The following is a 27,961-nucleotide window of genomic DNA, read 5'->3' as shown; positions in this document are numbered from 1 at the left end:
TTTCTTGGATCGTCTGTGTTTCCTCTATCAAACTGACATACAGCCTTTGTTGGTGAACTACATTCCCTGAGGATTCTAACAGTGAATCTCAGTCTGGCATCTGTCTTACTGCTAATAGTTTCATATTGTTGTTCCACTTTAAATCGCTCGGTACAATACTCTTGGAGCTTTTGTGGAAGTAACTGCTTCCACTGATTGTTCTGGAATTGTTTAAATTTTGGAAATTTCTGGGAACAGACTCCTGAGGTCATAGGTCCCTAGCCTTACACACTACTTAATCTAACTTAAACTAACTTATGCTAAGGACAACACATACAACTATGCACGAGGGAGGATTCGAACCTTCGATGCGGAGAGCCGCCCGAACCATGGCAAGGTGCGTCAGATCGCATGGCTTCCCCGCGCGGATGGAGTCGTTTAATCATACAATAATGGGTCTTTCTGCTTATTTATGCGTAATATGTGATATGTCACGTTCCAACGAAAATATCACACGAAAATACATCAGGCGCACCGTTAAGAAGTTTTATTGTAAACATTTTGTGTGTCACAAACGACCGGCCGGGGTGGCCGTGCGGTTCTAGGCGCAACAGTTTGGAACCGCGCGACCACCTACGGTCACAGGTTCGAAACCTGCCTGGGGCATGGATGTGTGTGATGTCCTTAGGCTAGTTAGGTTTAAGTAGTTCTAAGTTCTAGGGGACTGATGACCTCAGAAGTTAAGTCCCATAGGGCTCAGAGCCGTTTTTTTGTCACAAACGTATTCCTACTTGTCCTACCGTAACACAATCAGTGACTTCCAAAGAAACAAAGTTGCGTCGTCTTGAAATGAATGATCAACAACAAACACAACCTCAGAGTTCCACAAAGGTAAAGTTTATAAGTTTGAGAAAATTAAAGTCTGAAGTGTAGCGTAAGGTTTCCCAGTTACTGAACAAAGTTAAGTTCTGAAATAGGAACCAAAAGTTAAAATCCGGAGTCTTAGCAGACAAAGTACAAAAATTTTAATGGAATCACAACACCTGGAATTTCTCGGGATCGTACTTAGCTGACAAGGTCCCGATGAGAGAACCAGAGAAATAGTCCAAGTTCGTGTAAATAGTACCATCACTAACTCCGACACTATCAAAGTGGTGAAGAAGTACTGAAGCAGAGTGTTCCCAGACCTCCTCGTACGGCACCACTGCATTAACGAAGGCCGGTGCCTTGGTGACGTTGAGAGTGGAGAGGCATCCACATTGTAGCGAGTGATGTCCTGGCGACGTCTTTCTGGGGCTGCTTGCTGCGCTGGAAAAAATCTGCAGCAAGGGCGAGATCCTAAACAATTGCCTCACGGAGTGTTACCCCATGTGTGATTGGCTCCAATCGACTTCGAAGGAAATAGGAAATAGTTCGGTCTGCGTGCGCTGATTGTACAGTATGTGATCAAAAGTACCTAGACACCTCTAAAAACATGTTTTTCATATTAGGTGCATCGTGCTGCCACCTACTACCAGGTACTCCATATCCGCGACTTCAGTAATCATTAGACATCGTGAGAGAGCAGAATGGGGCGCTCCGCAGAACTCACGGACTTCGAACATGGTCAGGTGACTGGGTGTTACTTCTGTCACACGTCTGTACGCGAGATTTGCATACTCCTAAATATTGCTAGGTCCACTGTTTACGATGTGATAGTGAAGTGGAAACGTGAAGGGACAGGTGCAGCACAAAAGCGTACACGCCGACCTATTCTGTTGACTGAGACCGCCGACAGTTGAGGAGGATTGTAATGTGTAATAGCCAGACATCTATCCAGACCATCACACAGGAATTTCAAACTGCATCAGGATCCACTGCAAGTACAGTGACAGTTAGGCGGGTAGTGAGAAAACTTGGATTTCATGGTCGAGCGACTGCTCGTAAGCCACACATCACGCCAGTAAACGCTAAACGACGCCTCGCTTGGTGAAAGGAGGGTAAACATTGGACAATTGAACAGTGGAAAAAGGTTGTGTCAAGTGACGAAACACGGTACACAATATGGCGATCCGATGGCAGGGTGTGGGTATGGCGAATCCCCGGAGAACGTCATGTGTCAGCGTGTGCAGTGCTTACAATAAAATTCGGAGGAGGTGGTATTGTGGTGTGGTCGTGTTTTTCATGGAGAGGGCTTGCACCCGTTATTGTTTTGCGTGGCACTATCACAGTACAGGCTTACACTGATGTTTTAAGCACCTTCTTGCTTCCCACTGTTGAAGAGCAATTCGAGGATGGCGATTGCATCTTTCAAAACCGTCTAGCACCTGTTCATAACGCACGGCCTGTGGCGGAGTGGTTACACAACAGTAACATCCCTGTAATGGACTGGCCTGGAAAGTGTTCTGAACTGCATTCTACAGAACATTTTTTTGATGTTTTGGAATGCCAACTTCGTGCCAGGCCTCACCGACCGATATCGATACCTCTCCTCAGTGCAGCACTCCGCGAAGAATGGGCTTCCATTCCCCAAGAAACCTTCCAGCACCTGATTGAGCGTATGCCTGCGAGAGGGAAGCTGTCATCAAGGCTAAGGGTGGGCCAACACCATATTGAATTCCAGCATTACCGATTGAGGGCGCCACGAACTTTTAAGTCATTTTCAGCCAGGTGTCCGGATACTTTTGGTCACATAGTGTGGCTGCGTGCATATGCGTGACCCTGCCGCTGGTGCCGCTGGTGCCTCTTTTGGTCAGGTGGTGCGGCTTCTCGGTTTGAGTTGCCGTGGCCTTCTGTCTGTCCGCGTGCGGGCCGTGGTATTCCGAGTAGTTGTTGCCGCTTGCTGTTTGTGTCGCCACAGCAATTTGTTAACATTTGTTTATGTTGAGTGCCAATCCCTGCAACAAGTCATCCTGAATTTCTCTGCAGTTTCGTGGCCTTGTGACTTCTCTTGCTCCACTAAAAACTTCGTGGAACTTCCGACGTTATCCAATAGCGAAGGTTTTCCTAAACTGTACTGCGCGGGAAGTAAATAGGTGCTCCGCGAAAAATTGTCTCTACTACTTGTCTCTACTACTTATTTTAAAATTATATTATGATTTCTGTATTATTATTGTTAGTTGGTGTCTTCAGTCCGAATGCTGGTTTGATGCAGCTCTCCATGCTACTCTATCCTGTGCAAGCCTCTTCATCTCCAAATAACTCTTGCACCCTACATTCTCCTGAATCTGCTTCCTGTATTCATATCTTGGTCTCCCTCTACGATTCTTACCTCCCACACTTCTCTTCAGTACTACGTTCATGATCGTTTGATATTTCAGAATGATTCCTGTCGAACGATCCCTTCTTCTAGTCAGGTTGTGCCACAAATTTCTTTTCTCGTCAGTTCTATTCAGTACCTTCTCATTAGTTGTGTGATCTACCCATCTAATCTTCAGTGTTCTTCTGTAGCACCACTTCTCATACGTTTTTATTCTGTTCTTGTCTAAACTGTTAATCGTCCCTTTTTACTTCCATATGTGGCTATACTCCAGACAAATATCTTCAGAAAAGACTTCCTAACACTTAAATCTTTGTTCATTGTTAACAAAGTCCCTCGACTCCTGTAACTGCCATCAGGTTTATGTATTAGTTGTAAATGGCCTTTTGCTCCCTGTATTTAGCCTCTCCTATCTCCAGAATTTGAAAGAGTGTATTCCAGTCCTCTTTTCTAAGTCTACAAATGCTATAAACGTAGATTTGCTTTTCCTTAACCTTTCTTCTAAAGTCAGTTGTATGGTCAGTATCACTTCGCGTCTTCCAACATTTCTCCAAAATTCAAACTGATCTTTCCTGAGGTCGACTTTACAAGTTCTTCCACTTTCTGTAAAGAATTTGTGTTACTATTTTGCAACTATAACTTATAAAACTTATAGTTCAGTAACTTTCACACCTGTCAGCACGTACTTTTTTTGGAATTGCGATTATAACATTCTTCTTGAAGTCTGAGGGTATTTCGCGAGTCCCATACAGTTTGCACATTAGATAGAATAATGTTATCATGACTGGCTCTCCTAAGGCTATCAGCAGTTCTGACCGAATGTCGCCTACCCCAGGGGCCTGTCTCGACTTAGGTATTTCAGTGCTCTGTCAAATTTTTCTCTCAGTATCATATCTCCCATCTCATCCATATCTACGTTCTCTTCCTTTCTGTAATATTGCTTTCAAGATCGTCTCACTTGTATAGACCCTCATTTTGCTCGTTAGGCATTAGTGATAAACTGTATAGGAACACAGGATCAACCTGGGCGCTGGTATCTATTTCTTTTTGGGACTGGCGTACGAACGGAGTTAACTGGCTTTCACGCCACCGTTGTTTTTCGAATCGATGTTGGTTAGTACAAAGGAGATTTTCAGTCTCGAGAAATGTCACAATACGCGAGTATAAAACATGATATAAAATTCTACAGCAGACTAATGTCAGACACATAGGCCTATAGCGTGACTGCTCTACAACCCCTCTTGAAAACGAGAATGATCGCCTCTTGTTTTGTCATTAGGAACGCATCGATCCCCATCAACCTATATTAAGCTTCCGTTAGAAGAAGAGCAGTTGTTTAGCTTTCTCTGTGTAGAATCATCTGTGTCACGAACCACTGATATTACCGAGGTGGGGTGTTCTGCGGGCGTTAACGATACAGATAGCCGTACCACAGATGTAACCACAGTGGAGAGGTGTCAGTAGAGAGCCCAGAAAAACATTTGGTTTCTCAAGAGTGGTAGCAGGCTTTGCAGTAGTTGCAGGGGAAACAGTCTGGATGTTTGAGTGGTGTGACCTTGTAACAACAACCATTATTTACTTGCAGTGCTGGTACTCCGCACACCTGAAAGCAAGGGGAAACTACAACAATCACTTCTCCTGAGGGTATACAGCTCCACTGTATGATTAAGTGAGACAGTATCCTCTTGGGTAAAATATTCTGGAGGTAAAATCATCCTCAATTTGGATCTCTGGACGGGGACTACTCTGGAAGATATTGTCGTCAGGAGAAACAAAGCTGACGTTCTACGGATTGCAAGCTGGAATGTTAGATCCCATAATCGGGTAGGTAGTTTAGAAAATTTAAAAAGGGAAATGGGGAGTTTGAAGAAAGATGTATTGGGAATGAGTGAAGTTTGATGGGAGGAGGAGCAGGACTTCAGTTACGTGACTACAGGGCTATAAGTATAAAATCAAATAGGGGTAATGCAGGAGTAAGTCCAGAAGGAGAAAGAAAATAAGAATGCGGGTGAACTACTTTTAGCGGAATAGTGAATGTTTTATCGTGGCCAAGATAGACACAATGCCAACATCCATCACTGTAGTATAAGCGTAAATGCCAACTAGCTCTGCAGATGATGAAGAGACTGAAAGAGTGTATGATGGGATAAAGGGAATCATTGAGGTACTTAAGGGGGAGGAACATCTAGTTGTGCTGAGTGACTGGAGCCCAGCAGTAGGAAAAGGAAAAGAAGGAAAAATAGTAGGAGAACATTGAATGGGGGAAAGTAATGAAAGAGGAAGCCACCTGCTAGAATTTTGCATAGAGCATAATTTAATCAGCGATAATAGTTGGTTCAAGAATCATGAAACAAGATTTTTTTACACTGATTTTACACTGATTTACACTGATTTTACAGGGTGTTCCAGAAATGATGCTACAAACTTCGAGAGGTTGCAGAGGGCATCTTGAGGAACAAATTGAGGATAGGAACCCATGTTCGGAAACGACATCCAACGACGCTGCAGAGCATAGACGCTGGTGCTTGCCATTAGACGACCCCTTCAGCAGTACAGGTGACTCTGTACGATGACAGACCGTAGGTGGACGTCTCGCTGTGTTGTTTGTTGTTCAGTGATAGCAACTGATTTCCATAATCGCCAGTAGAGAAGATGGGGCTAGCTTCTGCACTATCGGACCTTGTCTCCTATGAATCTAATGCTCTCTTGCCTGGTTGAATGACAGTTTCAGATACAGGTTTCCATCTGCATTTTATTTATCAACTGTATACCGATAGGCAGTGGAGATTTTAGAGGGTTCCAGGAGTAAAATAAAATGTGGACGGAAACCCATGTCCAAGACCGAGGCGACAGAGCATCGAATTCATTGGAGACAAGGTCTTTCTACGCAGCAGCTAGCACCATCATCTCTACTGGTAATCGTGGCGATCAGTCGTGATCACTGAATAACAAAAATGTTGCAAGACATTCCGCCTATGGTCCGTCAGTGTAGAAAGTCATATTTGTTGCTGCACGGGTGGCCTAGCGACAGGCGGTGGTGCCTGTATCTTTGACGCTCTGTAGCCTCGTTGGATGGCATTTCTATACGTGGGTTCCTACCCTCGATTTGTTCCTCTGGACAGTCCACACAACGTCTCGAAATTTTTCGCAACATTTCTGGGACACCCTGTATAATGTTAAGACAGAGATTTCGTAACCATGTTTTAAGCTTTAAGATGTATCGAGGGGCAGATGTGGACTCTCATCATAATTTATTCGTTAGATTAAAATCGAAGAAATCGCGGAAAGGTGAGGAATTAAGGAGATGGTACCTGGATAAATCGAAAGAATCAAAAGTTGTCGAAAGTTTCATAGGGGCCATTAGGCAACAGTTGACTGAAACAAGGGAAAGAGATAGAGTAGACGGCGAATGGTCAGCAGTGGGTCAAATAGGTAAAAAGACAGACCTAGTAGAACTCATTTGGTATCAGAGGTAGTACTGTATTAGGAAACCGATGTCCGAGCGCTGATCTTCAAGTTGTACTTGTACGAAGGGAGTCGGAGAGAGGCACTCTGTGAGATACTCTCGCCAGCTGTACAGAATACGTGGTGCGCAGGGCGTGGAGGCGGCGGCCGATCTGATCGAGGTGTCGGACGGCGTGGTGGTGTGCCGCGGCCGCATCGGGCAGTCGCTGGCAGCGGGCGCGGCGCTCGTGGCGCAGAAGGCGGTGGTGGCGCGCTGCCGCGCCGCGGGCGTGCCCGTGCTCGTCGCGCTGCGGCCCTCCGACGCGCCAGAGGTGGCCGAGGCGGCCGACGTCGCCAACGCCGTGCTCGACGGCGCCGACGGGCTGCTGCTCACCGATGGCGTCACCTACGAGCGTGTCGTCGAAATCTCCGACGCCTGCCGCGAGGCCGAGGCTGCGCGCTGGGAGAGGCTGGTACGCTCCTACTGCCGTACTCAGCTAACCTTAAAGAATTGCACGGTAGTAGCTATTTCCTGTTGTGGTGTGCGTCCTGTAAGACCTTCAGTACACACACCATCAGATTATTTGACTTGTCGCTCTAACGAAGTAGGCGAGTGTCAGCAATATGTCTCGTAGTCTTATCGTGGCGCGTTTATCTTCTGCCGTTAGGTCAGACGATAGAAATGCCACTTGCACTCTTAGAGTAGCAGATTGACGGCGACCAACTTTAAACAGAACTTGATTAATTTTCTCACACAGTTATTAAAATAATAACAAGCATAAAAATTACTTAACTTGGTTCTGGATACTATTTACAATTGACACTCTGAAGTTCCTTTGGTATTGGTACGTTAATCTTATTCTCATATATATCTCTGATACTTGACAAAAGTGTCTACACATTTATCTTCGTGGCTATGTACAGGAATATGGTAATATTATTAGGCGCAGACTGAAACTTGTCTATAGACTGGTACAGACAGATGTAGAACTCGTGCAGACTGTTGCAGACAAATGCAGACTGACTAATCGGAGGTCTGTACACTCGTTATAATACCTTGCGCGGTCGTGCAACACTGCACGAGTGTGATCCGCGAGGAGAAAAGGTTCTACGTTAGCAGCAATCTCATTGGCTGCATTACGTATTAATACGCGGATTGGCGGAAGCAGAATTTGGTCCGTCTCTATGGCAGCGCCATCTCGTAGTGCGGAGACGGACGAGCGCTGCACCTGCGCTGTTGTGCTTAGTGGGGCGCACTCTAGTGGGAAAGTTGTGTACGCGCTGACTACGCGGAACTATGTACACGACACCTGTTCTACCACTTATGACGACATTCCCCTCATTACATTCGCGTTTGTGACTCTCGAAGAATGGCTACTTAATTTTTGAGTGCCAAAAACATAAAAGAAGCTAGACGAGTACCTGGCGTTGCCTAGGAAGGTATTTCCCAATCTTCTAATACTCCATCTCCTGCAGCGCCCTCTCTCTGTCCATCTCCTCCTTCATCTCCTCTCTGTCCATTCCCCCACCCTCTCTCTCTGTCCACCTCCACCACCCCTCCTCCAACGTCCTCTGTCCATCTCCTCGATCACCTCTCCCTGTTCATATGCTCCCCTTCCCTTTCTGCATCCATCTTCTTACCTCCCCTCTCTCTGTCCACCTCCACCTCTTCCCTTTCTCTGTCCATTTCCTCCTCCCTTACTATCTCCAAATAATCACGTTCATCCCAACAGGAGGCTCGTGCTTCTTAGTCCTATAGAATTTCTTTGTAGGTTGTAATTAATATGTGTACCACTGTCGACTGCAACCGTTCTAGAGATATAGGATGAGTAGTATATGTATGAGAGTTCTGGACCAAAGAGAATTTTTAAAAAATTCTCAGATTTAAAACCAGAATTTTAGTTTTGTTGTTTCCCCCATTTAAAAATTTATCTACTTGTGTGAATGAAATTTTCAGTTATTTAAAAAATCAAATAAATTTTCTCTTTATAAATAAGTTCTCTGAGGTTGTGTTTATCTATACCCATGAATCAAATTTTCATTTAATAAAAGAATAAAGTATCTAATAAATTTTTCTTGATAAATAAGCTCTCCAAGATCCTGTTTATCTCAACAAACAAACTACATTTCCAATTTATTAAAAAAATAAAATATACAATAAATTTGTTTCTTATTAAATAAGCTCTACATGACACTATCATGTTTATCTACACTCACAAACGAAATTCTCATTTTATTTAAAAACAACAAATCTAATAAATTTTTCTCTTTATAAATAAGTTCTATCAAACCTCATCTATCCATACTATCTATTGAAATTTTAATTTAAAATCTAAAAGATGCATTTCTATCATAAACATTTTAATTTTTTAAATCTAATTATTTTGTATATAAATAAAAGCTAAACAAAATGTGCTCAAAATCTGAGTTATTATAAGTACTTAGAAAATTATTGTAAAGAAAAACGTGGATTAAGTTATGTTGATTTTGTAAATTATTGCAAAGAAAATTGTTATTCAAATGTAACTAGACAAGATCTAGGGGAATTTATTGACTAACTAAGAGATAAAAATACAAAAGAACTTAGATCAATTTGTAAAACAAACTTAATAAAGAAAATTTAATCGACCTTATTCTAAATCCTGGTGACAACATTAATAATAATGATAACAAATTGAACAAAAAATCTTTAAAAGAACTGCATAAAATCTGTAAAACGAAAAATTAAAAATTATTTTAAATGTAATAAGCAACACTTAATCATTCTTATTGAAAGATCTGAGGACAATTTTAATAATACAGGTAATGACATGAATAAAAAATCTTTAAATGATCTTTATAAAATCTGTAAAACAAAAAATTTAAAAAATTATTCTAAAGTTAAGCAACAACAATTAATCGATCTTATCAACATACCTCAGGTTAAAATTAATAATATCGTGAATGAGGATTAACTTCAAAAGCTTCTACTAGATAAATATCAAGAAATGACACAAAAAACTACCCGAAAAATTTTTCAGGTTACAGTTTTCTAGATGATGATGATCTTTTAGACCATGTATAGAAAAACTTCTCCTTTATAATCTAGAATAATGACTTATGAGGTTAATAATGTTGATAATATTCTTGAACCACAAGAACTTTTTAATCAAATGAAGGAAAAAGTAATCACAAAATTAAAGAATATTTTAATATAAAGAAGAGCGATTTTAGTTAATATGAAATTTTGTTGTGGTTTTAAAAGATTAGACAAAATCAACAATATAATTTTAAAACAAATATTGAAGTTTTGTCAAGAACACCTAATTTAGAACATTATTATAAATAATTAGCGATTAAACTACTAACTGAAATGGTAGAAATGCAAAGAAAAAGTCTGGTTGGTCTTTATTTTATATAAAAAGTTTTTACAAAACAATTTATGGTTCTCCTTGTATCGATTTACCAAAAGAAGTTGAATATAAAAATCACAGATCAAAAACGGTTCCTTTATTCAATAAAATCGGCTTTATATCCAGCAAATGATCGTCCAGGAAGAGTTAATAATTATAATAATACTAATATGAATTACACGAAATTTCTGAAAAAGAGAAAATCAACTTTCCTATTGATTTAACAGATATTCCAAAATTTAAAAAGAAGTCAAATATTTCAATTAAAGTTCATGCTTCTGATGAAAAATTATTCTACAGCTTTTTTACCATACAAAAAACAAACAGGATATTACTAGGACGAGCTTTTACCGATGGCTTTTACCACTTACAGATATATCAGATATACTTCGTATGTATTTAACATATTTCACACATTTGTACACATGTTTTACATGTATTTCCAGCAAACATCACCCTGCAGTTTTATTTTCGCGCAGATCAATATTTATGGTATCTTATCTCCTGATCTATGAGCTGAACAATGACATAATTGTGCAAGTACATCCAGTGTTATATATGGCTACTGTCTGCAAAATGTGTTGTGAGTAGAGTTAATAGTAAAGAAGTAATAAATTAATACGTCATGCATGATCCAGCAATTTTTCTCGAAATTTGCCTTTATGACGTCATGTTGTTGTTGTTGTTGTGGTCTTCAGTCCTAAGACTGGTTTGATGCAGCTCTCCATGCTACTCTATCCTGTGCAAGCTTTTTCATCTCCCAGTACCTACTGATACCTACATCCTTCTGAATCTGCTTAGTGTATTCATCTCTTGGTCTCCCTCTACGATTTTTACCCTCCACGCTGCCCTCCAATACTAAATTGGTGATCCCTTGATGCCTCAGAACATGTCCTACCAACCGATCCCTTCTTCTGGTCAAGTTGTGCCACAAACTTCTCTTCTCCCCAATCCTATTCAATACTTCCTCATTAGTTATGTGATCTACCCATCTAATCTTCAGCATTCTTCTGTAGCACCACATTTCGAAAGCTTCTATTCTCTTCTTGTCCAAACTATTTATCGTCCATGTTTCACTTCCATACATGGCTACACTCCATACGAATACTTTCAGAAATGACTTCCTGACACTTAAATCAATACTGGATGTTAACAAATTTCTCTTCTTCAGAAACGCTTTCCTTGCCATTGCCAGCCTACATTTTATATCCTCTCTACTTCGACCATCATCAGTTATTTTGCTCCCCAAATAGCAAAACTCCTTTACTACTTTAAGTGCCTCATTTCCTAATCTAATTCCCTCAGCATCACCCGACTTAATTAGACTACATTCCATTATCCTTGTTTTGCTTTTGTTGATGTTCATCTTATATCCTCCTTTCAAGACACTGTCCATTCCATTCAACTGCTCTTCCAAGTCCTTTGCTGTCTCTGACAGAATTACAATGTCATCGGCGAACCTCAAAGTTTTTATTTCTTCTCCATGAATTTTAATACCTACTCCGAATTTTTCTTTTGTTTCCTTTACAGCTTGCTCAATATACAGATTGAACAACATCGGGGAGAGGCTACAACCCTGTCTTACTCCCTTCCCAACCACTGCTTCCCTTTCATGACCCTCGACTCTTATAACTGACGTCATGTCTCTTCAATTAAGTGATGTAACTCTTCTGGTACATTCACCAGTGTATGTGAATACTCTCCACAAAGTGTGTCATATCTACATTTAGTACTAAGGAAGCAATAAATTAAATTGTCATTCCTCATTCGGCAGTTTAACTGCATTAACAGGGAAAATTTAGTAAGCAATAAACTTTTTTCCTTTCGTCGTTTTGTGGGGGTCTGCGGTGAGAAAGTTTCGTAAAGGTTTGAAATTATGTGTATAGTTAACTGCAAATCTCTTATCTGGATGACTAAATAATGAGTATTCGCATGTCGTGGGCGACACTGCCATTTGATTCCCTCCCCTCTGATAAGTGGGTGGTTCTTACCCCCATGGCGAGTCTTTTCAGACAGTAACAGATATGTGTACCAACTTTGGTTGAAATCGGTCAAGTGTTTCAGGAGGAGATGTGGATTGTACAAATATACGTATGTACATACAGAGATGCATATACACCTATATCCATCTTTGCAAGTTGTATGGATTAATTTTAAAATTTTTCACAAAACTGGCCTTTATCATCATAGCAAGCAACAAATATAACAAGAAATTGGCGAAAAGTAAGCAGTCAATTATTTTAAGGAGTGTGTTACATTTTGGAATATACACTCCTGGAAATTGAAATAAGAACACCGGGAATTCATTGTCCCAGGAAGGGGAAACTTTATTGACACATTCCTGGGGTCAGATACATCACATGATCACACTGACAGAACCACAGGCACATAGACACGGGCAACAGAGGATGCACAATGTCGGCACTAGTACAGTGTATATCCACCTTTCGCAGCAATGCAGGCTGCTATTCTCCCATGGAGACGATCGTAGAGATGCTGGATGTAGTCCTGTGGAACGGCTTGCCATGCCATTTCCACCTGGCGCCTCAGTTGGACTAGCGTTCGTGCTGGACGTGCAGACAGCGTGAGACGACGCTTCATCCAGTCCCAAACATGCTCAATGGGGGACAGATCCGGAGATCTTGCTGGCCAGGGTAGTTGACTTACACCTTCTAGAGCACGTTGGGTGGCACTGGATACATGCGGACGTGCATTGTCCTGTTGGAACAGCAAGTTCCCTTGCCGGTCAAGGAATGGTAGAACGATGGGTTCGATGACGGTTTGGATGTACCGTGCACTATTCAGTGTCCCCTCGACGATCACCAGTGGTGTACGGCCAGTGTAGGAGATCGCTCCCCACACCATGATGCCGGGTGTTGGCCCTGTGTGCCTCGGTCGTATGCAGTCCTGATTGTGGCGCTCACCTGCACGGCGCCAAACACGCATACGACCATCATTGGCACCAAGGCAGAAGCGACTCTCATCGCTGAAGACGACACGTCTCCATTCGTCCCTCCATTCACGCCTGTCGCGACACCACTGGAGGTGGGCTGCACGATGTTGGGGCGTGAGCGGAAGACGGCCTAACGGTGTGCGGGACCGTAGCCCAGCTTCATGGAGACGGTTGCGAATGGTCCTCGCCGATACCCCAGGAGCAACAGTGTCCCTAATTTGCTGGGAAGTGGCGGTGCGGTCTCCTACGGCACTGCGTAGGATCCTACGGTCTTGGCGTGCATCCGTGCACCCCAGGAGCAACAGTGTCCCTAATTTGCTGGGAAGTGGCGGTGCGGTCTCCTACGGCACTGCGTAGGATCCTACGGTCTTGGCGTGCATCCGTGCGTCGCTGCGGTCCGGTCCCAGGTCGACGGGCACGTGCACCTTCCGCCGACCACTGGCGACAACATCGATGTACTGTGGAGACCTCACGCCCCGCGTGTTGAGCAATTCGGCGGTACGTCCACCCGGCCTCCCGCATGCCCACTATACGCCCTCGTTCAAAGTCCGTCAACTGCACATACGGTTCACGTCCACGCTGTCGCGGCATGCCACCAGTGTTAAAGACTGCGATGGAGCTCCGTATGCCACGGCAAACTGGCTGACACTGACGGCGGCGGTGCACAAATGCTGCGCAGCTAGCGTCATTCGACGGCCAACACCGCGGTTCCTGGTGTGTCCGCTGTGCCGTGCGTGTGATCATTGCTTGTACAGCCCTCTCGCAGTGTCCGGAGCAAGTATGGTGGGTCTGACACACCGGTGTCAATGTGTTCTTTTTTCCATTTCCAGGAGTGTAATTTTAATTTTTTTTCTCAGAGTTGACCTTTATTATCATAGTAAGCAACGTATATAATAAATAATTGGCAAAAAGTAAACAATCAACTGTTTTAAGGTTATGGTTTCTCTTTGGAACAACTGGGACCTACAGTTTCAGTCACCCAGCACTTCATGAGAAATATTTGAATGCAATTTCGAATTTTTCCTAGACAAAATCCCATGTTTCGAAATACCCGCCTTTGTTGCCATGGTGGCTAACCCCCGCTTTGCGGTGGCGCTCGTCCTGGGGGGTAAGCTGGTTCAAATCCTGCCGGTGGAAAAAATTTTCACTGCCAGTATTTGGATGACAATAGCGGGAGGGGTGGTGACGTGAAGTTCTTGATCACTAGACTTTGCGCCAGTGTCTTTGTTTAAATTCCAATCCTTTCTGCAGTGTCTCATGATGTGTGGCCTTGTGATACAGTTGATAGTGATCCGTCAATCGCATGGAGATGTTAAGCTTCGCGGTCCCTTTGGTGCATTCCGCGTGGAGTAGGCAATGCGTTGGCACCAGGTTTCATCCTCTCCTTAGTCTCATCACTATCATTCGACACAAACGTTGCACTATACACACACACATACACACACACACACACACACACACACACACACACTTACACACACACACACACACGCACACACCTAATACATACATTTAGTATTACAATTAATGTAATGGGGCATGTTACATAGTAATAACAAATAAACATTTCGAAACTTCCATGAACTCATAGTACCTAAAACAAATTATAGTCATAATTAACAAGTTAAAATAGACCTAAAACTTTATAAATGTATATCAACAGTACATACTGCTCGAGTAGTTTCATATGGGAAACACTTATAACAGAAGTAGTATCAAGGGCAGTCTAATGAAAACCGAAGATTCGCCACAACGAGACCATGGAATGAGTCGATTCAGAAGTAATCGCCACACTAGTTAAGACATTTATCCCTTTGTGAGACGAGACGATTAATTCCTCTTTCGTAGAACGCGGTCGGCTGCTGACGGATCCACAGCCGAACCCACTTTTGCACTTCCTTATCCGACGAAAACCGACGTCCAGGCGCGTCTTTCTTCAGGTCACCAAGAGTGAAAATCACATGGTGAAACGTCCAGGCTGTACATAAGATGTTACAGTGTTTCCAAACAAATCGCCTTCGTCCGATTGACAGTGTGAGGGCGGGCGTTAGCCACCATCTACTTCCAAATACAGTGAACCAACTGAAGATGTGTGGCGGAGGATGCTTCTGGTACCACTAACTCACCCCCATCTTTCTTGTTCCAATTGCAAAGTATTTGATTGTGATCCGTCGACCACCTCGAATGAGCACATGCGCTCATTCCTACATTGCAGGAGTCACAGCAGTGTGCGGGCGCCGGCACGCGTGAAATCGGACATGTTAGCGCGAGTTTGTTAAGAAGATGACGGACGCCTCGCCTAACTACTCAACGTGATCTTGTTCGTGACAGGTCTCCGTAGGGCGTAGACGTTCTCCAAGTGCCTATGAATACCTGCGATGCTCTGGCTTTTCGCCAAAAGAAGCTCAATGACAGCTCTCTGCTTGTAACGCACCTCCGTTAAAGACGCTATGTTGAAGGCTACGTATAGAGCTGCCACCTATGGGAACTTCATGAAACTATAGCACCTGAAGCGGGAATATTCCACGATATCCCACAACAAATTCCTCATTTTTCCAACCAAAATCGGACGAGAAAAAAGTGTGTTGCATTACCCATATTTGGCATAAAAGATGGCTGTAACCTGGCTGCATATCGAGCAGAACTGAGTTTGGACAACGGAAACGAGTACGTCATTCCATGTTGTTTCATTTCTACGACAGAGTTCACCAATTCTGGTAGCTGATCATGATGTCGGGTCTGCCATCGTCATTGGCACCGACGATTTTCGGTATCGGCTTCCGGAACACTGCTCAGTATTAACAGCGGAGCTCTTCGCCCTGTATCAGACAGCACAGTACATCCGGCGACACAGGCTTTTCAATTGTGTCCTCTGCTTCGACTCTCCCAGTGCCCTTCAGAGCCTCTGTGTGATGTACACCGCCCATCAGTTAGCGCACCGTGTCCAGGAAAACTTTCAATTGCTCACTCTTGATGGAGCCACTGTGGTGTTTATGTGGGTTTCTGGTCACGTCGGTCTGATGGGAAATGAGGCCGCTGACACTTCTGCCACGGCTGCAGTCCTCGTACCTCGGCCCGCTGATTCTTCCGTTCCCTCTGATGATCTCTGAGTTGCCGTCTATCGACAGTTGGTGTCATTTTGGTATCACGACTAGTCTTCCCTTCATGGAAAAGAGCTCCAGGGAACTAAACCTCTTCCAGCGGCTCGGGCGACCTCCTCTAGGTCCTTCGCCGCGAGATCATTTCAGCTAGGTGGCGTATTGGGCACTGTCTTTTTAGCCATCGCTTTTAGTGAAATGGTGATTCCACACCACTTTGTGTGCTCATTGCCCTCAGCCTTTGACGGTTTCCTCTTGTGTCGGAGATCCGAGTCCTCACTCGGGCATTGGTGTGTGTATTGTACTTAGCGTAAGTTAGTTTAAGTAGTGTGTAAGTCTAGGGATCGATGACCTCAGCAGTTTGATCCATTAGGAATTCACACACATTTGAACATTTGAACGGTTCACCATTTCCTGACGGAATGCTCTTTTTTTAACCTCTTACGTTGCCGTTTATGTTTACTGTCTGAGTTATCGAACGACCCGCGGGGCTGTCGACGGTGTTTTACTTTTTATCCATCGTAGCAAAATGGTGAAGGATGTTTAATCTTTAGTTCAGATTCTCCTCTGTCTCTATGACGTATTTTATAGACCTTTCTTCAGGTTCCTGTTTTTAGCTATATTTCCTTCTGTCGATTGGGCTTAACGTGTAGTCGTTTCTACCTCTTTTTTCGTCTTCGTGTTCTACAGTTCTGACATGGGTCCGTATGACCATTGTTATTTTTACGCTCTAAAACAAAACAAAACAATTACGGTGGCTGACGAGTGGTGGTGTGCCAGTTTGTTCTCAAACCATGACGAGATATTTCGTTGGGTGGGAGATCTGGAGAACACGATAACGACGGAAACAGTCGAACGCACTCTATATCGAAATAGGTCAGGACACTATGTGCACTGTGAGGTCGTGCAGTATCTCGTTGAAAGTCGGAGACATCGAAGAGAGGGCGTAAACATCAGTCTTAACACGAGGGAGATGTAACGCTTGCTGTACACAATAATTGGCTACGCGAACCAAAGGTGTTGGAGTAGTACACCCAATCCATCCTATACCATCACACCAAGTGTTGGGCGCGTAATACGAAGAAGAACGCAATAGGCCACAGTCGTTCTCCCCGGAACCTTTCTACACAGTGACATCCACCGTGCGAACTCCTCAGAAAAACGACGTGATGCCGCTCTTGTGTTCAGCGTTGTCTTTCGGGGCACTACTCCCAGCACTCCACTCTCTGCTGTCGTGTCAAGGGAAGCAGTAGTCGCCGTGCTGACTGCTCATGGTGTTCGAGACGGCGTCATACACTGTATTATCTGATATATCCGGACGCCCTTTATATAATGTGGCATTGACCGACAGATGTCTCGGGAGGCAAGCCCGCTAGTATAATAGGAGACGGGGGGGGGGGGGGGGGGGAGTATTGCTTTGTCGGTAGGGAAGAAAATAGCAGAATGGGTCGGTCAGGACAGCTTAGTGACTTCGAACGCAACAGATATCACCTGAGCAAGAAATTCACTAGGGACAATTCAACCATTCTAAAGCTACCCTGGTCTTTTGTTGGGAGTGCGACTGTGAAGCGTAAATGCGAAAGTACAACCACAGCTAAAATAAGACCAGGGGGACCTCAGGCACTGACGGACGGGGAGAGGGCAGAGAGTACTTGTACAAAATCACGTGAAATCAGCAAAGGGAATTATTCGTGACTTCCAAAGTGCTACCAGAAGTCCAGCTAGCAGAATGACTGTGTGCAGGGAGTTCAAAACAATGAGGTACAGTGGTCGAGCAGACACTCATAAGTCGTACATTTCTGTAGTCGGTGATGAGCGACGCTTGGGTTGGTATGAAGAACGACACGACTGGACAGTGGACGACTGGAAATGAACGATTTGGGGAGACTAATCACTCTATGTTCTGCGGCAATGCGATGGATGATTTGAATCTAGCGTACCCCAGGTGAACGGTACCTGCTATTATGTGCAGTGCCAACTGTAAATGTAGTACACTATTTGTACATACAAACAGCACAATAACAGTAAACACATAAGTCAATTCGCGTTTGGAAGAAGGAAAAACACCATGATACGTATCCAGACGTGACTGTTCTGTAAAACAAGGCACACAAACGCGACTAAAACTAATGTAGCCTACAACACGACTGGAAGTACACAACTGACTGCAGAGCACCCAAAGGTACAATGGTAGGTAGAGTACTGTGAGTAAGACATCATAATACCCTTCCGACACTTTTGAGGAACGCCAGTGCAACGACTGTATTAATATCCGCAGCCGGCCGGAGTGGCCGCGTGGTTAAAGGCGCTACAGTCTGGAACCGCACGACCGCTACGGTCGCAGGTTCGAATCCTGCCTCGGCCATGGATGTGTGTGATGTCCTTAGGTTAGTTAGGTTTAAGTAGTTCTAAGTTCTAGGGGACTTATGACCAAAGCAGTTGAGTCCCATAGTGCTCAGAGCCATTTGAACCATTTTTGAATATCCGCAACCAAGCGTCGCGCAGCCCTCTGTATTAACACGTGTTTATCTCGGAAAATATGCGTTTCTGGATCCGTATTTATTGAACTTATTTTTCTTGTTTTGATGAGTACTACTGCCTCTCAAAGTATTAGATCCTTTTTTTTTTTAACACCATACATCTGGCGTGTCTCGTCAAGGGGGTGTTATGTCTTAGCTGACTCATCATATATTTTTTCAGGAGGAATATCACAGAATTTGTGAGGTAATTCTATGTTTGAAAATAAATCGAGAAAGTTCTATGAACAGATATCTGATTTTCATTTGTTATGGAATTGGAGCGGTTTGAAGACTACACTCATCCATGAATGAAGACAAGTGTGAATATTACTTACTGAAATGCTGTGTAGGCGCTGTGGTGGACCGAATAATGGTGGTACAGATGACTGACCCATCCTACAAGAGCTGTTCAAAAACTCTCCCAGCCATCTCAATGCACTTGCCAACGTGTAGGAGGGTGTGTTGCGTTGCATAGTGGCGGACTCTAATGCGGGCAACAGCGTCAGTGATGCGAGATACAGGTTCTTCACGTGTATTAACCTTCGTAGAGTACACATCCCCCTTTAACATGCCCCATAAACAGAAGCCTAATGAGATTAGGTCGGGTGACCTGGCAGGTCAGTTAACGGGTCCGCCACGGCCAATCCACTTTGAGAAAATATGTTACTCAGATACAGGGATATGTGTCTAGTATAGTGAACTAGTGATCCACCATGTTGGAGGTAGATTTGCCATCGTTGCTCCAATGTCATGTCTTCCAAAAGTGCAGGTACGTCTTTTATCAGAAATGTTCACAAGCTGCGACTGTCATGCGATTTGGCAGGAACACAGGCCCTGTCGCTACGTCTCCAATCAAGCTACACCAGACGTTCATTGAGAACCTAACATGGAATCTTCTTTCCATAGTGTCATGTGGGTTCTCCATCGCCCATGTATGAGAACTGCGGGTGTTCATGATACCACTGCATGTAAATGTAGCCTCATCTGTAAATAAAGTGTATTACACGACGTTTCTGCGTACAGCCAACCATTCACAAAATTGTTTTCTGCTTACTGAGTCATTTGGATGTAGACGTTGCACGGGTTGCACATGGAATGGGTACAAACCCTCGGAATGTAACATACGCCACACTCGCGTTTGTTGAATATCGAGCTGAATGCTAATGTTCCCTGTACTGGTGGTAGACTCGGCTTTACCATTGCAATAACGTCTTCCCTTTCTTCAACCGACTGGACAGCCACACGTTCTGATGTTACATGTAAACTGGGTAGTGTTCTGGATTCACATAATGTTTGAGAACCCTGAGAAATACCCTGGCACAGGGGGTTCGTCGATTACGGAAACGTCTCTGGCATTCTGCCATTACATTACCCGTACACAAGCAACATGTCTGCATATTCTGTGTGGGTGCACGTACGCGGCATGTTGAGATGCACAGACGCAGTGGAGTTAGTAAATTAAACAGCACTCAAGTACGACACGCACACGGCCTCACGATTGTTCACTGATCCAATCCATGTTGCACAGTGGACATGCTTGCAGCTGTTGCCTCTGTCCGACGCCACAGTGCTGCCGTCTGTTGGAGATACCCCCTCTCCCCTCCCCCCTCTCAAATCTCTTGTAGGATGGGTGAGTCATCTGTTCCACAATTATTGTGACCACCACAGCGCCTATACAGCATTTCGGTAACTAATATCCACACCTGTCTTCATATTCATTCAACGATGTTTGTAATCTTCAAGCTACTCCAGGTCCGTAACGATAGAAAATCGGTTTATTTTCACACGTAGAATCACCTCATAAGTTATGAGATATTCCTCCTGTATTACCATGTGTGTATACACTGATAAGCCAAACATTATGACCACTGCCAACCGCGACGTTGGATGCCGCCTGGTGGCATTGCTGGCACGTGACGCTGTAACAAAAGTATGTAAGCGGAGCGGGCACGGGCTGGGGTTCACCCTAGCGAAGATATGGGGTGCGAATGGGGAAGTACATTGAGATAAGTGACTCTGACCAAGAGCAGACTATTATTACGCAGAGCCTGTGAACAAGTATCTCGGAAACGGAAAAGCTGGTCGAATATTCACGTGCCTCAGTCATGAGCATCTGCGGAAAGAGGTAGAAAGACAGTGAAATTATCAGTAGGCGCTAAGTGGTTCGACGTCCACGACTCTTCACAGAATGCGGGGTTCGGAGGCTTGTGTGCTCTGTGAAGTAGGATAGATGGTGATCTGTGGCGTCTCTCCCAACGGAGGGCAATACTGGTGCACGCACTTTCGGAGCACACCGTTCATCGTACGTTGTTGAACAAGGAGCTCCGCAGCAGACCATCCCTACGTGTTCACATGTTGACCCAATGATATCGTCAGTTACGATTTCAGCGCGCACGGCACCATCGGGATTCGACTGTCGATCAGTGGAAACGTGTCGGATCTTCGGATGAATCACATTTTTGCTGCACTAGGTCGATGGTCGTCTCCACAAACGCCGTCATCGAGGTGAACAGCGGCTCCAGAAGTCCAGCGCGCCATGGACGCAAGCTGGTGGGAGCAGTATTATGCTGTGCGAGACATTCTCCTGTGATTGCATGGGACCTGTGGTGGTAATCGAAGACACGCTGACAGCTGCAAACCACCTGCATCCCTTCACGCTTGATGTATTTCCCGACGGCTACGTCATCTTCCAGCAGTACGATGGTCCGTGTCTCGGAGGCAGAACCGTAGTGCAGTGATTTGAGCAGCATTATAGTGAACTCACGTTGATATCTCAGCGACCACGTTCGCCTGGCGTAAATCCTGTGGAACCCTATGGGTCGGTATCGGGTGCCTACACCGCGCGCGCAAATCAGCGGCCCGTTATTTACGCGAATTACATGACCTGTGGGCAGGCATCTAATACCACATACCTCCACAAATCTACCATCAAACTGTCGGGTCCCTGATAAGCTGAATCAGTGATGTGTTTCGTTCCAAAAACGGACAAACAATCTATTAAACAGGTTGTCATACCGTTTTGGCTGATTAGTGTATGGTGAGGCAGCTAACGTTCGCAAGTAATTTTTATCGCTTAAAGACGCTGAATTACGACACCGACTTTGTTCGTTTCTAATCGAATTATACACTTTCTTCTGTAGCATTTGAAAGAAGCTTCTAAGAGATCTGCAGCGACATAACATGTGCGGCACTAGATTAAATAGGATCAAGATAACAGCGCCGCAAACCACGGTCTCGCCGTCAGGAGAAGAGGTTCAGTATACGTCTTCCCTGTTATACCAGGTGCAAGCAAACACCTAAATCAGGTACGGTTGTTGTATTTATTATCACGGCTATCAAATCAAGTGCTCAAAATGTTGATCTCGAGCATTGCTACACACAATAAATTGGTTCTGGAGAAACAATACTGCACGTTGAATTCCATCTGGAGTCAACGGCAAAAGAAGCCTGTGTTACAAGGCATTTCCTGCCTTCGGCAATTGTCACTGTTTGCTCATAGATCTCTTGTGTTAATTTTCGTCACAGATGAAAGTACAGAAGTGTTAAGTTTGATGAGCGTCCACACGATTTTACGTTCCTGAACGAGTGTTCCAGCGCCCTCCAAATATTCTTTTAAGAGGGTCTGCCATTGCATGTGCAGAATGGGAAGGACGTCCGTCACATTGGTACCACACTGGCTGCCTTATGTCCAGCGGGTTGTCTTCCAATAACTGTGGCAGCATCATATCCTAGGGACTCGAGATAATTGAATGAATTTAGATTCTCATCAATAAATCAGAGACCAATCACGCAGGTCTTGAAAAACACCCACCAAACGTTGGTAGACCAAGAACGTTGTTTTTATCTACTTCTTTGAGTCAACTGACGATTAGTGCATATTGAAAAGATTAACTTGCCCATGGTTGGTAAACGATGCTCTTTGCACAGATATGCTGCATCACTTTGTACTTTTCGTAGATAGCATTGGAGAACTGTAACCATTTTTGGACGTTATTGTCATGAAGCTGTAGACGCAGCGAAATGTGAACAGGATGAAATATGGTGGAGTGTACCATTTTCAGGACACTCGTTTGGTTGATCTCTTGCATCCTTCTCGTACTTCCGAGGTGTCTCTTAGTGACATTTACTACTACAGTGTTAGTTTCATTTCTTTCATCAGTTGTTATTTTTTCCCCGGCTTATTTTATTTTCCATACTTCCAGTTTCTAGAACTATTTTTTTTACAATGCCCACAGAAACAGGTCGTCTGTGCTTGGCACTATTCTTCAATGTAGATACGCACCGGTGCTCTAATAGTTTGACGATATTCGTCGTAAACGATATTTATTACTCGATTGTCTTATATATTGTGAATGTATCAATCGTCTTACAAGCAAGTTATGTGATTGATACAAAAGCAGAACACAGACTGCTGGGCTTCAAGAGCACAAGTGAACACAAGAACCATACCTCAGTTATTTGTTTGCTTACATTTGGTTTAATAGCCCAGACGTTTGTGGAACTTCTTCTCCTGACGGTGAAACGGTGGTTTGCAGCGCTGTTATTTTGATACTATTTAATCAAGTCCCATACGTCTTATGTGGTTGAAGTCCTCTTAGAAACTTCTTTCAAATTTCACAGAAAAAAGTATATAGTTCCTGCAGGAAAAAGCAGGGTCGGTGTCGTAATTCGGCGCCTATAAACAATAAAAATTTCTTGCGAACGTCAGGAAATTCGCCATATTGTCTGCTGTAACTTAGCGAAAACCGCACCTCGATTTATTTGTTCATTCTGGATACACGTGGGGTGGCCTGTCTTAACTGCCTCACCCTGTGTACGTAGACTAGCTTTCTCCTTGTGCTTTGGCTTGTATATGTATTTGACACATAATTGCACGCACGTACCGGTACTCGTCCCCTTGCCTGTGTCCATCTCTTGCCGCCCCCTCTCTGTCTGTTTTCCTCTCTTCATCTTTCTCTCCCTGTCCACCTACTCCTCCCTCGTCCCTCCTCCCTCTCCGACCATTTCCTCCTCCCCTTTCTCTGTTCTTAACTTCCTCCCCCTACCTCCATCCCATTGTCTATCAGTCCACCTCCTCGTTGCCCAACTCTTTTTTGATCATGTCCTGCCCCCTCTCCTATCTTTCAAGTCCCACCCCTCTAGCTATCCACCTCCTTATCCCCATCTCTACCTCTGCATCCTCTCCTGTCCCCCCTCTCCCTACCTGTCCCCTCCTGCCCTCTCTCTCTGCCCATCCTCTCCTCTATCCACGTCACCCTTCCTCCCAGGTGTGTCCATCCGTGAAATAAGGCGATAAAGGACGCCGAAACGTCTTCCACAGCACACCTGGCGTTTTATCATGTATTGCTGGACCTATTGACTTATGCATTGCCGGACACGGTGGCCGAGCGGTTCTAGGCGCTTCAGTCCGGAATCGCGCGACTGCTACGCTCGCAGGTTCGAATCCTGCCTCGGGCATGGAAGTGTGTGATGTCCTTAAGGCCGCGCGGGACTAGCCGAGCGGTTTAAGGCGCTGCAGTCATGAACTGTGCGGCTGGTCCCGGCGGAGGTTCGAGTCCTCCCTCGGGCATGGGTGTTTGTATTTGTCTTTAGGATAATTTAGGTTAAGTAGTGTGTAAGCTTAGGGACTGATGACCTTAGCAGTTAAGTCCCATAAGATTTCACATACATTTGAACATTTGGATGTCCTTAGGTTAGTTAAATTTAAGTAGTTCTAGGGGTCTGACGACCTCAGCTGTTAAGTCCCATAGTGTTCGGGGCCATTTGAACCATTTGAACTTATGAATTGTTTAGTCTGAGACTGTTTAATCCAGCAAGGGTACTTTAACACAAGAAATCAGAGGCAAAATGCAGAGGGCAGACGCAAGTGGTAGCGATCAGATTACGCGAGGTAACAGTAATGAGAGGCGCATGTGAACTTGCAGACGCTCCGGGCAGCTGTTCCAGAGTAGAAGTTTCAGTTCACAGAATTAACTCGTAACTTCATACAGTGTCTAGAGGCTGTTTGTAAGGCGCCACGGTGGATGGCGGTCTTAGAATATGCCGCAAGTTTGATACTTGCTCCTGAGCACAGCAGTCTCAGTAGATTCACACAGATCAGAGTGAGACGGGAAATGAGTAAAACTGCTGGAACAGCAGTCCTCAGTCCCGAGAGAGAATTCTTCACCTGTAGGACAGAGTGAAGTGACCTAAAACACTGTTGTTACTATCCATACTAGGTGGTGACAATCCGTTAAAAGTTCTACATTTTCATACTTAAAGGAGTTCTCAGTCAGATAGTTTGGATGCTCGATTCTAGCCTTGGGTAATTTTCGATACAAGTCTGTTTCCTCACTTGGATTGTTACTCGAATGTTTGTACATTATGATACTGCCAGTGATTTTGGCTTCAATTACATCACGCCATGGTCTCAGACACTGACATCTGTTGTGCCAACAGTCGAATTATTTGCTTTTTGTAATGCTTAGAAGTAAGCTTCAATGTAAGAGTTAATCTGAATACAGTAAATAAGTATATTTCAGATCCCTGAGTTCCTTGAGGTTCCAGCAAAGTATACTTATCGAGTCACAAATCCTGCACCTAAAAATCCCTTCAACATCTCATACACTTTCTCTATCTTATGTCAGGACACATCACTATTTTATCTGCCCTGCGGAGCTGGTCGAGAAGACAGGCTGATACTACTTAACAATACACATCTTCTGTGCGGAGCTGCCTGTACATCGAGCGCTGGAAAACTGTTTCTTGCTCCTGACATATAGGCTGCCATGCACAGGAGGTCGATATCACAGGTAATACCATTTCCACACCACACACCTGTTGCAGGACTTGTAGCAGGGACAGTGTAAATACGTCTGCTCCTATCGGGGCTAAGAGGTTATAAACCCCACAATGCTGATACTCGTGAAGTTTGCTATTTGTGTGCCACATTTGTTTGAGGTCGAGGTAGTAAATGTACTAGTAATGGTTTCAATGTCGTCTGCCAACAGATAGTGTAGTGGAATAGCTACGAGAGCACCATCTCTGTCTATCCTTTAACAGGGAATGCTCACAGCCAGAAGGCTCAGTGTGGTGCAAATGTTTGAAGCAAGCAGGCAACCATGCACGGAGAGGTACTCGTGCTTCCTACAGCCAACACAGCGAGCTCCTGCGCCTCCCTCTCTCTTTCCATCTCTTTCTTCCACCATCTCTCTGCCCATCTCCTCCTCTCCCCTGTTTCTATCGATCTCCTCCTCCCCTCTCTCTGTTGGTCTCCCCCATGTCCCTCTTCTTTCCCACATGCCCAGTAACCCTCTCCATTTCCCAACTGCCATCTCCACCTCCTACTCCTTCTCCTCGCTACTCTCTGTCAATCTCCTCCTCCCCCTCTCTCTTAACATCATCTCCTCCGTCTGTCTCTGTCCATCTCCTCCTTCCCTTCTCCCTGACCATCTCCTCCACATTTTTCTGTCCGTCCCCTCCTTCCCCTGTTTATGTCCATCTACTTTTCCCCACTATCCCTGTGCATCGCCTCTGCCTCCATCTCACTGCACATCTCATCCTCCCCATCCCTATACCTATTCCTTCCTCCCCCTTTGTTGTCCAGCCCCTCTTCCCCTCGCCTGTGCACATCTTGTTCTCCCCCTCTCCCTGCCCATCTACTACTCCACCCCCTCTCTATGTTCATCTCCTCCTCTGCATATGTTTGTACACATCACTCTCCCCCTCTCATTGTTCAACTCTTCTTCCCCTCTCTCTGTCATCTTTCTCCTCTTTCCCTTTCTGTCCACCTTCTTCCCCCCTTCTCACAGTCTGTCCATCTCCTCTTCCCCCTTTCTGTCTCTCCTCACCTTCTGCCCTCTCCATCTGTCTGTACCCTTCTACCCCCCTGTCTGTGTCCAACCCCTCTTACATCTATCTCAACCTTCCGCCAGCAGAGCCTATCATACATGCCCATTATACATGTGGCCTCTGCAAAACAAGTTTATAAAGCAGACACATCTATTGAGTAGGGCAGCCTACATCAGAGAGGCTGGAAAACATTTTGTGTCCTTCATGTTAAAGCTGCTCTGCAAAGCAACGCGATGAGGCAGGCCAATGCTATTACAACACAACATGCCTGTCGTGAAGAGCATCTCTAGCACAGGATGAAAAAACACGTTTTTGCCCGTGTGTCGTCTGCTCCTATTGTCGTTAGGAGGCTATAAAACCCACAGTATTGATACTCATGAAGTTTTCTGTTGTTGTGCCAAGTTTGACTGAAATCGTTTAGGGGTTTGGGAGGAGATCCTGGACATACAAAGATCTACTCTGATATACAGAGTGAATCACCTAAAACTAGCACTGCAAGTACTTTAAAGGATCAAAACTAGTCATTGCTGGACCATTCCACTTGATAAAATATAGTGAAGAAACAGTTTTTGTTAACAGAAAGGCTCTAGCCTCAGCAATGATCAGTAATGATTTGGACAAACTCGTTTCACATTCGTTAGATGACACGGGAAATGTCTTGATGGTAGTTGTAAACAGGAACAAATTTGTGGGATACTTTGTATTGTTTTCACAATTTCCACCTAAGTTCTCACAGTTGTCAGAAACGTACTCACGAAACGCTTTAATCGGATCTCGTTTATTCAACTGAAAGCAAACTGCAGGTGACTCAACATCTTTTTCCGCAAAAGTATTGTATTTGATGTCTTCGGGTCAAGTGCTTGTGTCAACTATACAGGCTGAATTGGTCACAGCCAATCGTAGTGCTCATCACCGCGTACATGTAGATAAAACACAGTCTAGTCTCGCACCAAGTAGGATGGTTTTACATCGTTTCAACTGAAGCAAAATTTCTATCGTGCCACATCTCGAAATCTGCGTTTGAGATTTTTTTCGTCAGGGGTACCGGTACGGAGTACGGTGCATCCCGTCACAAGTCAAGAACTGATTGTATAATAAATGTATTCATTAGCTGAATCGTATTACGTAGAAGGGAACAAGCAATAAACGCATTATCACAAATATTATGAAGTTCAAAAGTCAAAATGTAAATAGCTTTTTCGGAGAACAAGTTTAATTCCCTAATGCGCGAAATATTCTTCAAAGCAATAAATGTCTTGTGCTATACCATTTCTAACGTATGTGATTCTTCAATGTTCAACCTACCTCCACATGAAATTTCGTTGAAATCGGTACAGCGGTTTAGTCGTGAAAACGTATCAGAATTACTTTCGCATTCATAATACACTACTGGCCATTAAAATTGCTACACCACGAAGATGACGTGCTACAGACGCGAAATTTAACCGACAGGAAGAAGATGCTGTAATATGCAAATGATTAGCTTTTCAGAGCATTCACACAAGGTT

At 44.3% G+C, this 27,961-nt stretch overlaps 1 protein-coding gene across 1 annotated transcript in view; it reads left to right on the top strand.

Moving 5' to 3' along the window:
- Nucleotides 1-27,961, top strand: part of LOC124775677 (pyruvate kinase PKLR-like) — a 154,816-nt gene that overhangs the window by 78,663 nt on the left and 48,192 nt on the right. The window contains exon 4 of the mRNA XM_047250505.1: nucleotides 6,814-7,134. Within this exon, the coding sequence (XP_047106461.1) occupies nucleotides 6,814-7,134 (321 nt within the window). The remainder of the gene's footprint in view (nucleotides 1-6,813; nucleotides 7,135-27,961) is intronic.

Source organism: Schistocerca piceifrons, chromosome 2, assembly GCF_021461385.2.
Source record: "Schistocerca piceifrons isolate TAMUIC-IGC-003096 chromosome 2, iqSchPice1.1, whole genome shotgun sequence".
Lineage (NCBI taxonomy): Eukaryota > Metazoa > Arthropoda > Insecta > Orthoptera > Acrididae > Schistocerca > Schistocerca piceifrons.
Note: the sequence above shows the minus strand (reverse complement) of the source record. Positions and strands in the feature narration are given on the sequence as shown.